The 16127-nt window shown below is 43.6% G+C and overlaps 1 protein-coding gene across 2 annotated transcripts in view; it reads right to left on the bottom strand.

Annotated features, from left to right (window-relative positions):
- The window catches only part of GRIA1 (glutamate receptor, ionotropic, AMPA 1), a 273885-nt gene that overhangs the window by 89759 nt on the left and 167999 nt on the right, over positions 1–16127 (bottom strand). For both annotated transcript variants that reach the window (XM_005870514.2, XM_005870513.2), the window contains exons 7-10: positions 15415–15582; positions 10588–10692; positions 2274–2384; positions 1391–1597 (exon numbers count right to left, since the gene is read on the bottom strand). In XM_005870514.2, coding sequence (XP_005870576.1) covers positions 1391–1597; positions 2274–2384; positions 10588–10692; positions 15415–15582 — 591 coding nt within the window. The remainder of the gene's footprint in view (positions 1–1390; positions 1598–2273; positions 2385–10587; positions 10693–15414; positions 15583–16127) is intronic.

The raw sequence follows: 16127 nt of genomic DNA, 5'->3' as shown, positions 1-16127 counted from the left end.
ACCAGGCCTGCAGGGGAGGGCAGTTGGGGGCAACCAGGCCTGCAGGGGAGGGCAGTTGGGGGCAATCGGGCCGGCAGGGGAGGGCAGTTGAGGGAGATCGGGCCGACAGGGGAGCAGTTAGGCATTGATCAGGTTGGCAGGGTAGTGGTTAGGGGGTGATCAGGCTGGCAGGCAGAAGCAGTTAGGGGCAATCAGGCAGGCAGGCAGGCAAGTGGTTGGGAGCCAGCAGTCCTGGATTGTGAGAAGGATGGGCCTAAACGGGCAGTCGGACATCTCCCGAGGGATCTCAGATTGGAGAGGGTGCAGGCTGGGCTGAGGGATACCCCCCCACCCATCCACGAATTTCATGCACCGGGCCTCTAGTGCTATATAATAAAAGGCTAATATGCAAATCGACCAAAATGCAGAATGACTGGTCGCTATGATGCACACTGACCACCAGGGGGCAGACATTCAACGCAGGAGCTTCCCCTGGTGGTCAGTGCACTCCCACAGGGGGAGCACAACCCAGCCAGAAGCCCTGAGCCAGGCTCAGGCTGATGAGCATAGCGGTGGTGGCAGGAGCCTCTCCCACCTCCACCGCAGCACTAAGGATGCTTGACTGCCGGCTTAGGCCCACTTAAACCAGCAGTTTGACATCCCCCGAGGGCTCCCAGACTGCGAGAGGGTGCAGGCCAGGCTGAGGGACCCCCCTCCCCCCCCGAGTGCATGAATTTCGTGCATTGGGCCTCTAATGAAAGATATAAAGATGAAGTAGACCTACCCCACGGATAAGTGTTATACAAGTCAGTGTAAGCTATAACTTAAGCAGAAACTAAATTTTACAGGAAAAGGCAAGAATAGTTAAGAAGGAGAGTTTGTATCTGTTATGGGGAGAAAGAAAAGAAACTTTGGAAAAAGTGATATTTGATACAGGCTTTGGAGAAGGGATAAGCTTTTAGAGGTGTGGAATGGGAGAGAGCACTCTAGAGAACACTCTGAGGTGCTTTGGCTGAAATGGAAGGTGTAGGACAAGGGAGTATTGGGGCAAATGATGATAAAGTTGGATCTGGGTTCATCTAACACCAGGGAAGAAAGTTATCTTGAGGGAACCATAAGTGACTTTGAGCCATACATGACTTTATATTGAAGGAGCCATAAATAAAGTGACAATACATCCTGGTCACAAGATTGAACTGAGTTTGGTTGAGGGAACTTTAACCAGAAACCTGAACAGAGAATGTCTTAAGACACTGGATTTTGGCACCTGACCTTTTAATCAGCAGCAATGCAAAATGCAAAATTATGGAGTCTAATAGTCATCTGTGGGCATGACCAGCCACCCACCAAATTATTTCCTTTCAAACCTTTTGCCTCTGCTCTGAAATTTCCCTCCCTGTGGGGAACTTACTCCGTAGACAAGCTCTCCCACCATGCCATTCCAAGCCTTTGTGTCAGGGTCACGGGCTCCATATTTTCCATCACTGACAATCTCAAGACGATAGGAGTAGCCCACATGCTTGGCAATCTCTGCTGCCAGCTCCACACAGTAGCCCTCATAGCGGTCATTGCCCTCGAACTGGTTGGCGTTCTTCTTGAGCATCACATAAGGATCTTCCTGATGGAGAAATGGGGAGACAGAGAATGTGGATTATGCAATTACTGATGGTTAGGGAAGACTTCCGAGTGGCAGAGGAGGATGTCACCAACATTGGTTAACTTTGGGTAACTCTCTCTAGCCCCTAAATCTACTCCTTGCATTCCTTCTCCCCCATCACAAAACTTCTTGAGTTAAGGAAACAAATGGTTAAAATAATAATGTTTCACCATTGAGATGTGGTGCACAGCTTTTCAAATTATGTTTCAAAAGTTCTTGAATTTTTTGGAGGTACCTCTTGGGGCACTGTGTTTGGGATGTGGACTCTAACTAGACTCAAGATCAATCATTGAAAATCATTGCAGCTTCACTTATATCCCCTGTAGGAGCTGGACCTTGGAAGACTTTCTTTGAAAACGGATTTTACTGGGGGAGGGTGGAATCTGAGTATGTTTTATTTATGGGGAAACTATGACTCAAAGGAGGCTAAGTGACTTATCCATGGGCGCAAAGTGAAATCATGGCAGAGCCGGAGTGAATAAAGTATCTGACTTCCAGGAAATTTTTTTTACTCCATCTTTCTACCTATGGCACAGTTTTGGCAAGAATGACCAGCTTGCACTCCTGGGGAAATCCTTTGTACAGGTGTAGCTTGCATTCCAGATAGGACAGCCTTGATAAAGGAGTGAGTACTCACTAGGATAGTAGTGACGATGTACGTTCTATTCTGGACACTTGAATTATCTCCCCCGGCTTGAGCATCAGTGGCTGCAGGGACAAACTTGTCATCTTCATTCCAGTAACCAATCTGTTAATGAGAGCAGGTGGTGACATAAGTTGAGCCAGGATCCTTAGAACTGGCATACTCTGAGCCACCAGCTGATACCAGACAGGAAAGCAAGAAGCTCAGTGTCACACCATGCAATACTGAACACACCAGACTCTAAAGTATCCTATGTAATAAAGAATTAATATGCTAATTAGACTGGACAGCAGAACAACCTTCCGGAACGCCCAGTGGGCAGGAGGTGGGGCCGCAGGGCTGCAGGACCGTGGGGCAACCATGGCTGCAAGGGCCAAGGCAGCCAGGGCTGTGAAGGCCTACTCTTGCACAAATTTCGTGCATCAGGCCTCTAGTTGGTAGATAAAAGTAAGAGTTTAGATCAGTGGTCAACAAACTGTGGTTTGGCAAACCGCGGCTCGCGAGCCACATGCAGCTCTTTGTCCCCTTGAGTGTGGCTCTTCCACAAAATACCAGCTCTTCCACAAAATACCGACTTCTGCGCATGGGCCACGAAGTTTCAATCGCACTGTACGTGCATGCCTGCACGTGGTATTTTGTGGAAGAGCCACACTGAAGGGGCCAAAGAGCCGCATGTGGCTCACGAGCCGCGGTTTGCCGACCATGGGTCTAGAATAGATTCTGTTCAGGTTCTTCCAGCCTCACCTCCATGAACATCCTCACCATGATGGGCTAAGCCTGGAAACTGCACTCTTTGAGGGGTGAGAGTTTAAGTGTTTGCACAGCTAAACTGTTTTATATAGTGCAAGCCAGGGCTTAATTCCCTGTAGTTGTTCACAAGGCCAAACCTCTTTGTCCCCTATGCCTATTAACCCTTCTCTACCTGAGCCCATTCTGAATTGTAGTTGGAATCATATAATTAAGCATTACATTCCTTTTACTTTCTTTTTAGGTTAACTGTATTTTTCCATATAGATTCAACCTCTTAGGTGATGGCTATTTTATCCTTTATTTATTTATCTTATTTCCAATTATAAACTATTATAATACTGAGCATATAGCAGTGCCTAAAAATATCAGCTAACATTATTTTAAAAAATCAGTAAGTTATTTATACTGACACATTTTCCAAGGTGTTTGACAAAATGTTTATTAGGTCCCTACTGTGTGCAAGGCTCTGAGATTGTATTGTGGCACTGAGAGAAATACAAAGAAGTCTATGAAATGGTTCTTATTCTGACAATTCCTTCAGTCTACTTTGGAAGACTTGACACACACATACTTGTGGCTCCAGAAGTAGCAAGTGAGTGGTTCAGATAGCTAGGGCCTAAGGAGCTCAGAGAAGCAGAAACCTAGTGTGGGAACCCTATGCTGGGAAAAAGGCAGCAGGAGGAGGTAGGCCTCAAGGTCATGAGGAATGAATGGCTAAACAGTGTAGACTTTATTCTGAAGGCAACAGGGGATCATGGAAGGCTTGAGAAGACTGAAATGGCATGGTTAATATACATACACACACATACCGTCTCTGTTTCTATCTCTGTCTACATATGTCTGTAGACAGTTGTATTTTGTTTTGTGGTCATTCTGCTGGCTATACTTCAGTTCTCCACATCTCAGAGGCATGTGCCAATGGTCAACTCAAATGTCACCTTCACCCTGATGTCATTCCCAGTCCCCTCAGTTGTAAATGATCAATTCTCCCTGCAACATCATTGTCATTAACAATAATAATAATTACCAACATTGATTATATTATTGCTACATCAGAAGCTGGGAAGTGACTGAGCTTGGTCTGGAACCATGGCAATCTGTTCCCAGAGGCAGCTTTTCACCACTATGCTGTTCTTGCTAAAAGAGAATTTGGTCCTGCGCTGGAAATTATTAGTTAACTTCTGTCAAATGCTTATTATTTTCAGGCACTCTTCTAAGTGCTTTTAATGTTTTAACTCCGTTCATCCTCACAAAAACCTTTGAAGTGGGTAATTATCATTCTCATTTTAAATGTGAAAAAACTGAGATGTAGAGAAGTGAAGTAACTTTTCCAAGACCACAGGAGAGTCGCGGAGCTAGTATCTGAGCCAGGAAAGCTAAGAGTAGGGCCAGACCCTACCCTGTGCCAATAAGCTTCCAGACAACACCTGAGTGCCTGGTGTAGGTTCCTACTGGCCCTGTGGTCTAGCTGATTGCAGGTCGGTCCCCATTTCTCCACGATGATGCGGGCTCCTTGTGGACAAGGCTGGAGGTCTAGTCATTCTAGAAGCCCCTTCTTAGCATGCATATTCTTTTCCAGAGAAGCAGCACAAGAAATGTTTATTGAATGAATGAGTGTATCCAACATGGAGACTGTTGACCAGACAGGTGCTGAGACATTTCAGAGGCCTGAAGAAGGAGCCCGTCTCTCAGGGCACTAGGTCAAGACTGACCCTCAGTGTAGGATGAGGGTGATGTTACCTGTGTAGGGCACTTTTAGTCATCATGGAAGAAGACATTGCTCTCTAGGGACACAAGAATCAGAAACTTATATTTCCAGAATATTGAGCTGGAAGAGAAGCCTGAGCAATCAGTTCTTTCAACCCCTTCTTTTAACAGAGAGGAAAACAGAGGCTCAGAGACCAGGGGACTTGCTCAAGACCACGGTGCAGTTTTGCCTCCCTCCCTTTGCTTGGCTGGTTGTCGATGGAACCCTAGGGCATCTGTGAAGCCTCTCACCACTTTCATGGGAGGAGGGTGGCAGTCCAGGGATGAGGAGGAAGCTCAGCAACTAATTTCTCTAAAATCTATAGTGTATTAATTGGTGTTATTTTAAAAAGTGGGAGCTTGATGGTTAAGAGATTGATCTTTAGTATCAGACAAATCTGGTTTAAAAGGAAGACTTCCCTAATTACTACCTGTATGACATTGGGCCAGTTGCTTGACCTCAGTGGGCCTCCTTTCCTGCTTTGTAGAATGGATACAGTAATACCTGTCTCATGGGGCTGCTGTGAGGACTCAGTGCACGTACAACAATGAGCACAGTGTGTCGTTCATATTGTTGTCAGGAGACTAAAAAGTAATAGTCTATTCAGTAGGGTAATGCCTGATTGAAGGCTAACAGGCTTCTATATTGCAAGACATTTCAGTTTCAACTTGCTATCGAACATTATCAATCACCACAAGGCATAGATATTGTGGAGCATTTTTCAAACATATTTGACAATGTAACCCTCTTTATATGCAAAATGTCCAAGGATAAGTGGTCCCCAAACCACAAAACACTGCTCTAAAATATCAAGTTATTTTAATAAAAGACAGGAGAAAACAAAACAAGTTAAATCTGCACAGATCAGATTTACATGGCTTGGAAAGAGACTTTAATTTTTAAGAATAGTAGTCCTTACCTAGAGGGTATTGTGCTAAGTGAAACACGTCAGTCAGAGAAAGACAAATACCATATGATTTCACTTATATGTGGAATCTAAAGAACAATATAAATGAACAACAACACAGAAACAGACTCATAGATACAGAGAGCAGAGTGATGATTGCCAGAGGGGAGAAGGTGAGGTGACTGAGTAAAAAAGGTAAAGGGATTAAAAAGTACAGATTGGTAGTTATGAAATAGTCACAAGGATATAAAATACAGCATAGGAAATACAGTCAATAATTTTGTGATAACTATGTATGGTGCCAGGTGAGTACTAGAAATATTAGGGGGAATACTTTGTAATGTATATGATATCTAACCACTATGCTGTGCACCTGAAACTAATAAAAATAATATTGAATGTAAACTATAATGGAAAAAATAAATAAATAGTTTTAATTTTACAAAAAGGACAGTGGTCCTTTAAAGCTGGTATCACAGCACTAGTGTTAAATTGGAATCTATAAAAATTATTGTATAGGTTGGCCTATATACAGATCCTTTGATATCAAAAGCTAGAGGAATAGTTAAATGTTATGAGCAAGCTTATTTTATTCCTAACCTTCTTATAGGGAAATAAAACAATATCACCAGTCAGAAGAGCAGTGTGCTGCCAAGACCCAGCTTGTACTTCATGTAATCTAGCAGGGTGAGAAATCTGGTTCCACAGTTTGATTTTTTTTAAAAAAAGCTGGCAAAGATTTTTGAAGAGACATTGCACTTTGGAGATGAGAGAGCAAATTTCCCTTTCTTAGAGAAATGGGTTGGATTATTATATAGCACTTTGATTCTCTACTGAGGATATGCAGGAACTTTGATTCTCTCTGAATATAAATCAGAGCCAGTAGTTTGGTAAAGATTGGGGCCCACTGTTCAGGAGAGGATTTAAATAATTCTGACAGTGAGAGGTCTTCTCCTGGGGCCAGTTATCATTTTTGATCTTCTGTTTTCCATCTACCTCTAAAGATTCTTTGAATGTAGGAAATGAGTCTAGATGATAGATCAGATTTTTTTTTAAGTGAATGAAGTCTAAAAAAGGAGATAATCATAGAACAATTAAATTCAATTGATCTACCTTGCACAGTCATTAAATCAAATTTATACATTTGTTTCTCTTGGCTGCCTTTGAAGCCACAGCCCCTGAAGCCCAAAAATAAGTCCATTATAATACATTTTAAAAAGTAAGTGGCCTATTGTGGCAAAGACAACTAAGTGACCACCCAGATTCTTGTTCACCTATCATGACATAGAAGTGTTGGTGAAAGTGGCTACCTAGTCAGCAATTTCATTTCCCAGCCTGCCTTGCATTGAGGTGGGTCAGGTGATTGGGTTCTAACCAATGGAATGCAGCAGAAGTGATGCATAGCTCTCCTAGCCTGACTCCACCAAAACTGCAGCACAGTTTCCACTTTCTCTCTTTCCTGTCTGCTGGCTGGATGTTGATAGCCAGAAAAACCCAAGCAGACAGTGGAGCCTCCCTAAGCCTGAGTCTTAACCAGAGCCCTCAGCCCAAAAACTGGTCACCAGGTGAACAAGAATTAAGCTTTTACTGCATTCAACTCCTGAGATTTCAGAGTATATCTATTACTACACCTAGGGTTATTTTAACTACATACTTAAAGAACTTAAACTTAATGCATTTACGTGTGACCTTGAGTCCTGCTTGAGGAGTTCTTTCATTGACTTTCCCAGCATTTTTGTTTCTCCTCATTTTCTGGCAGATCTATGAAAATATTATGCTCCCTGGTTTCCCAGCAACATTCAGTAAACTGCCCACTCATCTAATAAACAACCACTTTTTTGCATGTGCTTACTGTGGATGTAGTAAATAACACACCTATGGTCCCTGCTTTTAGACATTTTAGTCCTGCTTTTAGACACATAGTCCTTTCTTTTGAATGTTTTAGTATTAAGGAGGTGGAAAAGCGGGGAGGAAAGAGAATACATATCTAAACCAGGGATCTGCACACTTCATCTGTAAAGAGCCAGACAATAAATACTGTAAGCTTGGTGGGTCATCTCATCTCTGCTGTACCTCCTCATCTCTGCTGGTATGATGCAGAAGCAGCCAGAGACAAAATATAAACAAATGAGTGTGGCTGTGTTCCAAAAAGACTTTATTTATGGACATTAATACTTTAATTTCATATAATTTTCACATCATGAAGTAGTCCTCTTTTGATTTAGTTCAACCATTTAAAAATGTAAAACCATTAGCTCACAGACTGTATAAAAACAGGCAGTAGGCTGGATTTGGCCTACAGGCTGAAGTTTGCCAACCCTGATCTAGATCAATGAACCAACAAGAATACATCAGAAGAAATAAATACTCTGAAGAAATAAAATGGAATAGTTACTGTGCTGGGTGGGTGGGGGCTCCTTTAAATACCTCAGTCAGGGATGGGCTCTGCAACGTGACTTCACCTGAGCTGAGATCTGAAGGACCAGGAGAGACACAGCACATGGAAGTGCAATGATAGGGAATGCCAGGTACAGAAACAGAAAGATGCCAGTATAGCTGTGGAGCACTGAGCTAGAGAAAAAGGATCAAGAGCTGATGTTCACAGGGAAGAAGCATCTAGGGTTCTGAAGGCCATGGTAAGGCATTATATTATATTTTATCTGCAATAGAAAGCTACTGAAAAGTTTGAAGCAGGGGAGCAATATAACCTGATACATATTTGAAAATTATTATCCCAGCTCTTGTGGTGAAAAAAAGTAGGATCCTCTTATAGAGAGGCAGGAACATAGACAGCAGGACTGGTGGTTGGAAAGGAGGCTCTGAATGGGTCCAGGCAGGTGTGGAGGTGGTGTAGGCTCTGGGATCAGCAGTGGTAATGGAGAAAAGTACTGGGATTGAAGTTCTGTCTTAGAGTGATAACAGGATGTGGTATGTCTAATGTTGGGTAGTGAGGATTTAAAGCAAAACATCCAAAGGATATATGAAATGGAGGGTTGCAAATTCTTTGGAACATTAAATTACTCCTGACATCAGCAGGGCTTCATGTCACTTTAGTCTTCTTTCATTTCCAGTTATACACAGGATCAGAACTAGGAATAATAAACTTGGGGCAGGGCAGAAATACTCAAATCAAGTTGAAATGAGAAGTAGATGTTTGTAATAAGGTCCCAAACTAGCTCCAGGACCAAGGGTGATGGGAAAGGGTAGTGAAATCAATAATGCTGGCCCCTTGATGAAAAGCCTTGGAGAATTTTCTCTACACTCCTCCCTTGGCAGTCATTTATCAGAATTTGTCATCTCGCCCGAATTTACAAGGTATTCTGTTGGGATAGAGATCCCTACACATTAGTACCCCACAGTGAAGTGGAATCTCTGAATGGGATTTCCTGAGGATTAGCTTGAGGAGAGCCAGTGCCAATTCTAGCATTTAAAGCTCGTAAGCTTTAGAGCACACACATTTCAGTGGGATGTCAAATTGGACACAGAACCTAGAAAGTATGTTGGCACGTCATTGGGCAGGATACACCTGAATATCAGGAATGTTCCCATAGCCCCAAATCAAGCAGTAACGCTTCTTTATTACCTCCATCAGGTATGGTCGTGTCATGCTCACTGAAGCCAGCCCAACTAGGTCACCCTTAAATCTCAGAAATTACTTTGCTAGGAGGCTGATTGAGGAAAAGTCCTAAAGTCACACATGTAGGGAAATTGATTTTCTGAAATTCAGATCCCCTGTAAACAAAGGATGCTTAAGCTCACATTCTAAGAAAGGATTTAGTCATTGGAAAGTAAGTTGAAAAACAGGCTCAGGGTCAGAAAAATAAAGCACAACCATTTGCTTGTGGATTTTAAGGTTACTCTGTTTTTTTTTCTGTTTGCTAATTTATCCATTTTATGGGCTTACACAGCTTGACTCATGCAAATTCAAGACTGACCAAAATAAAAAAATCCCTGTGGCTTAAAGAATGGAGTTGAAACAGACAGACAGACAGACAAACAATATGGGTTGAATGTCCATTACACTTCAGGTACTACTTTTGAGACTCCCTCACTACAGACACTGGAAGTAGCAGGCATTGTTTCATTTAACACTGACAGTAACCCTGTGAGGTAAGGACATTATCTCCCTTTTGGAGATGATATCACTGAGGTCCAGGGAGGCTAAATAACTTGTTTAAGGTCACATGCCTGGTAAAGAGTAAAGCAGAGATTTAAATCCTGGCCTGGGCACAGGGGATGTGTATGAAAGTGAGAAAGAACATGGTGTATTCAAGAAAGTGAAAATTGATCAGCATGATGAGTAGAGAGAGGAAGGGAGTGTCAAGGGTCAAGGTCAGAGACATTGGTGGAGTGCAGAGCACATAGGATCTGACACAATTCTGAATGCTTTTTTCAAGGATTTAAATGTTATTCTAGAGATTTGAATATCCACATATGTTATATATTACATATATACACACACACAGATATATTTTTTCATTCCTACTTCTGTATGGAACATGGAGTAAATGTGACCAAGTGTGAATTAGGACAGGATGGTTAACTACATCAGTAACACCATTGTCAAGATCTGACTTCAGACTCCCTCAGGAATAGCAGTCGCATTTTGTACATATATATATTACTTTATATTTTTAAGGTACTTGACCATCTCTTGGATCTTCACAAGAACCCCGAGACAAGGCCTAGATTTGTATCTCCATTTTGCAGATGAGAGAATCTATTCTCAGAGAGAGGAACTGACCTGCCCAGAGTTTCAGCTGGTTCGTGGCATAGCTGAGTCTAGAATTCTCATTTCCTGAGTCTCTCCAAAAGGTGGGCTCACAAAGCCCTCAGCTCTGGCCCAAGCCTCTGAGGCTCAGCCCTCTCTCCTCCATATGGAAAGGAAGCAAAGGGACTTTTACCTTCCGGATGCCATCATGCTTCATTTCAATCACATGGAGGGTATAGTTGGTCCGGCGTCCTTTCTCATTGAACTGCACATTTCCTGTCAGGCCTTCAAACCGCACCTGGAAAACAAAGTCAAGTGGCAGCCAATGAACTCACAAAGTGTTCTTCAACTCTGTTGGCTTTTTTTGCTGAAGTTAAAATTCAGAACCCCAGAATGTTACACAGGATGGGGTCCTGGAGTAGCATCAATACTAAAGAACTCTCTACTCCCTTGCCCATAGCAGGTATCACTACTAGAGCACAGTTCTCTTTCCTACTAAACTAAGATTCATTCTGAAAACATTTTTATTTTCTATCACTGTAGGCTAACAATAGCAATGGATCTAAGTCCATCCCTCAGACACATACCCTTCAGATGAAGAAACTGAAGGAGGCCTGCTAAGGAAAGGGGCTGGTGTGCTATCCTTGGAAAGTCAGGAGAAGACCTAGACTAGAAGCCAGCCTTATGGTGCTTTGGGCTGTGCTTGGATATAGTTTCTGAATATTTTGTGAGGCCAGGGAATAAAATACTTGGGCATCTAAAGACCTGGAATTGGGAGACCTAAAGTTTCCCCCAGCTTTCCTCTGAACAGCTGAGTGACCTTGGGCAATTCACCACTCTAAGCCTCCAGTTTCTAAAATTCCTGCCCCAAGTACCTTAAATGACACAGCAAATGAAAGTGTTATGAAAAGTTAAAAGCACCTGAGAAAAGTCTTTATGTTAAGAGAGCAGACCAGGCTTTCAGAAGGTCTCAGTTGGTTAAAACAAAATTTGTACTGGAACCCCAAAGAATGCTGCATGGGATTTCTTCTCCACAAAGGAGTCAGATTAAACGTTCATGGTCTCTTAAGCTCAGATTGAAGGTCCAGTGGTCAACAGGGGCATCCAAGGCATTTTGGGCCAAGTCTACTGCTCTGGAGGTAACCAATAAATCTTACCCAAGTACACCCTCAGACTTAGGATGAGTCTAACTGCATATCATTGGCTCAGGTACCAGAAACTACATTCTCTAATGGTGACCAGCTGTGTGTCCTTAGATCAGTCTGGCCTAAGGCCACAGAGGCGAGTCTCTAGTTGTTACCGATACGAAGTTGGCCTTGTACCCCAGCACTGTTTATTCCCCCCTTCTTCAAAGAGCTTAAAAGGAAGCCTTGCGGTGTTTTATCTTTTTTTCTGACAGTGACCAACTACTCTGGCATCAGAAGGTATAAGAATAGTTGGTGTGTGTGTGTGTGTGTGTGTGTGTGTGTGTGTGTGTGTGTGTGTGTGAGAGAGAGAGAGAAGAGAGAGAGAGAGAGAGAGAGAGAGAGAGAGAGAGAAAGAGAGAAAAAAGAGAGAGAATGTGTGTGTGTCTGCTCTGAGGCTGAGGCTGACCCTCTCATCACCTTGTGGTGTGAATTCACAGTGGGAGGCCGTGACAGGCCCACAGTGCTGAGCAAATTACATAGCAAGCTCTTCACACTCTCAGGTGAAATCTGGAGAAATCTCACTCTGGAAAGTCTATTCTGGCTTTGCTTTTCAGAAAGAAAACAAAGCACAGACCCTGCTACAAAGAATAAGAAAAGGGAAGCAATTCCAATCTGTCAGCAACTTTGCCTTCTTCTCACCTTGGCCATCTCCTGCCCATTTTAAGCTTTTCCATTCATTCAGGTTCAAGGGTTGCTAAGTACCAGCTTAAGTGACTCATTTGAAAAAACAGATGGGGATAGATGTGCTGATGACTGGATTTTAGACTCGTTTTCCCAAACAGCAATGTCATTAATGATCCAAATGGGCACCTACATTTTGGCCCAGTCTCAAGTCTCATACCAATTATCCATGGCAGATTGCATGATGTCTCTATGACTGTTTCCCCATTTGTTTAATGCGACCAGTTAGAGTTCAATGTATTTTAAGGTTATTTTAAGGATTAAATGAGATTTTATGATCAATCCTTGGTCTGCTCTGACCATCCATAGCTCTAAGAGCCCAGCTGTTAGTTAGCTCATCATCCACACCTTTATAGCTATTCTTTCTCAGGAGTTTGCCTTCCCTTTGAAATTGGGTCTTGAGTCCAAAAGGCAGGGACTGTTTTACACTCCTATTGCCCACTTCATCCCAGACCTCAACTAATAAAATGCTGGGCATACCTTCATGTTGATATTCTTGATTGTTGGCCAATAGATTGTGAACACACAAAGAGTGAGAGGAAGAACAGATATTCTTCAGTTAAGGTCCTGGGATGGGCTTCCAGGAGTGACTATGCCCTCTCCCCCACCTCCTGGTCATGCAATTATATATGTATATACATGTGTACATTTTTATGGGCAAAAGAGTCCAAAGCTTTTTTTTTCTTCTTTTTAAAAAAAAATCATATCCTCAGAGGATCTATGGCTCCCAGATGCTAAGCCTGATTTGGGGAGCTGGGTCTTCTCTGCCAGCCAGAGCCTACATGTGCTCATTCTAATGCCTACTCCTTCCTGGAGCACTGAGGGCTCATTAATATTCAGAACAGCTCCCTGGATGTCAGACAGGGGGCAGACAGGCAGCTGATGATCTCCACTCTGCTGCTAGGGAAATTATAGCAGGATGAGGGGTAGGGATGTACAGATATTGCCCAAGACCATGTGCTGTTTGTTGCTGGCTGGGCCACAGCTCTTGCGTCTCCCCTGGGCTTCAGGGCAGAGCAGTATGTGTGCAGAGTCGTGGATTGGAGTTTCAGTGTTGCCACTAACTAGCTGTATAATTTTGGGAAGACATTTTTAGCATTTCTGAAGCTCAGCTTCTCCATTTTTAAAGCACAATTAATAAGAGTAGCTACCTCAGAGTAATATATTTAGGATTCAATGAGGTCAAACATGTAAAGTATGTTCAGAATCTTGTACCTAATAAGCCCTTAACACATCATAACTGGTATTACTATTATTTCTAGAACTTGACTCCCTAGTATTCTAGTCCTCCAGGTAGCTGATGCTGGGCCTTCAGGCCTAAGTCACAGACATTCCAGCTCTAACACAAGAGGAACCACAGGCCCCCGCCTAAAGTGTGACTCAAAGGCCAGTGGTCAGGGCAACAACCTGAGCCCCTAACCCTGGTGCTAAGGACTGAATGTCACTGGGACTTACCCAGCCCATTGTGGGTACACCATTGTTCCCTAGTGGTGTGACTACTTTAATAGATGGGTCTGGAAAGCAAAGTGAAGAGACAGTGGCCATGTCTGTAAGTGAGAAGGTCTCAGAGGTCAGTGTGTACAAGCAAAGGCCCCTTGGTCCACAAGACAGGCCTGGATTGGGGAGAGGAGCCCTGGATGGGGTCTGGTCCAACCTTTGCTAAGCTGTTGTGAGACTCCGAGTCACTACCCACTCTGGACTGGCTGCCTCAGCTACAAAGTGAGGGAAAATGGGCATCATTACATCATTACTCTCTGAGACCTCTTTCACCAATATATTCTGTGATTGTGGGTACTGAACAAGGATCTTGAAAAGGAATAAGTTTGAACAGTTGATCTTAGGGTCAGAATGTTGGGTTTTGTTTTCATTTTTGTTTTTGTGACTAGTTCCTCCCCACCCCCAGGAGAGACGGAAGGGAATTTCTTGCAGGCAGGTCTTGCCTTCTGATATCATCCCCAGTGTGTGGCTCAGGCATGGGCATGCTGTCGGGGAGCAGTGATTGGCTGCTGGAGAGGCAGGCACCTGTATTGACTCCAAGACAAATAAAAGCAATCATTATTCTTTTGACTAAGGTAACTGCCTCCTCGAAAATCCTACTGAAGGCAGAAGCAGAAGAATGAGTATACATTACAACCAGAAAGATGTGGGTTAGACCACAGGACAAATAATTAGATGCTTGGAATTCTTAGAGGCAGTTGAGACACAGGAACCCTCTCTCCCACCTCCTCATTGTCATGACTAAATAAAGGGGAGTCTGTAGGGGATTTGAATGATCTCAAGGTCACACAGAGGGTATATCAAAGTCACACAGAGAGCCAGGGACCCAGCTGAACTTGAAACCAGCTCTCCTGCTTCCTGGTTCAGAGCCCTTCTTGCCACCCAGGTTGCTTCCTAGGCTGCATCACTGCATCATGGTGGTATCAGACTATCCTCCCAGGGATGTCATTAAGATGGGAGAGGCAAGGGAGTTAAAAGGGTTGTGCAGCTGAGGGCAAGTTCCTAGGTTCTTCTAAGTCAAGAATGTTAAATACAGAGCCCACGTGCATAATTTTTTCATCTTGCTTCTTCAGAAGACATATTCCAAATTGGAGATTTATACTCTTCCCTATTGAATCTGGATTCAGCCTCAAAATCCTTTGCAATTGATTGGAGCGGGCATGACCATTTTCTGTCCCTGCTCTTTAACTGTTCTTAAGTGCAAACAAAATTAATGACTGCAATGCTGAGAAGCAAGGAAAATGAATTGCAAGTACTGAGACACACTGTCAGAGCTCCTTCATGAAATGTGCACAGAGAGCAAAGGTCATGAAGAAATCCTAAAAGCCGGGGCACGACGGGAGAGTCTCTAGGAGACCACTGAAGTGGTTCAGTTTCATCCCTGTGTATTTTAAGTCCCCTTTCCAAATACAGAATCGTTGCCATCCCTTTTTAGCATAGTCCCTAAGCAGAAAATACAGCTTTTACACTACCAGGAATGACTATTGTTTTTAATTTCTACATGAGCTTCCATGTAATGCCAAGAGCCACACACACAGTGCAGTGGTGCTCCAAACAGGCATGTTCCACCTTTTAAATAGCAACATTTCAGCTGAGACTGATGTTGAAATGCCCTATGAGGCTCCCAGAAGATGGGAAGACACTGCCAGTCTCACCTGCTGCAGGGCTCTCTGGATGTCGATCCCCTGGCCCCAGGGCACAGCTGGGTTAGCCAGGCAGTCCCCAGCATTTCCCCGGCGGGATATATCGATTCTTTGCCTCCTCAGGCTCTGGAAAGCCTCAGCCATCACCTTCACCCCATCGTAGGTGAGCGCAGAGGTGTACTGGTGGGAGGAATGGAGACAGTTAGGTGACAGAGAGCACTGACAGGGAGGCAGGAGGGAGCTGTATCTGGGTAGACACTTCCTGGTGATGAGAATACCCCGAGTGGGCCAGATACAGGGAATGGGAGGGAGGCAGTGGTGAACCAGGCAGTGCCTGCCCCTTACATGGGTGCTGCTATGAATTGCTAGCCAGTATCGCCCTCCTGAACTGTGTCTTGCTGACTGTGACTTTGGAAGAGAAGCTGGAAGTCTTGATTTTTGTGTGCAGTCTTGCAATTTTATAGTGTTAGCTCATTGGGGGAAAAAAGAATGCATAGATTACATTCAACACATCTGTATCATCTGATAGAGTCCATGAAAATACAGTTGCTTTTCTCCATGTTAGAGTCTCCAGTTGGGAACTCAGAGGAGCTGTGTATCCCACCATCCCTTGTGACAGTAAAACAAAAAACAATCCAGGAAGGGTAAGCACTTAGCTATTTCTACATGTGGCTCACCCAGTGGCAGGTTTACAAACTTTTCCCTTGTGCTTATTCATGATAACT

This window comes from Myotis brandtii, unplaced genomic scaffold (genome assembly GCF_000412655.1).
Source record: "Myotis brandtii unplaced genomic scaffold, ASM41265v1 scaffold32, whole genome shotgun sequence".
NCBI lineage: Eukaryota > Metazoa > Chordata > Mammalia > Chiroptera > Vespertilionidae > Myotis > Myotis brandtii.
Note: the sequence above shows the minus strand (reverse complement) of the source record. Positions and strands in the feature narration are given on the sequence as shown.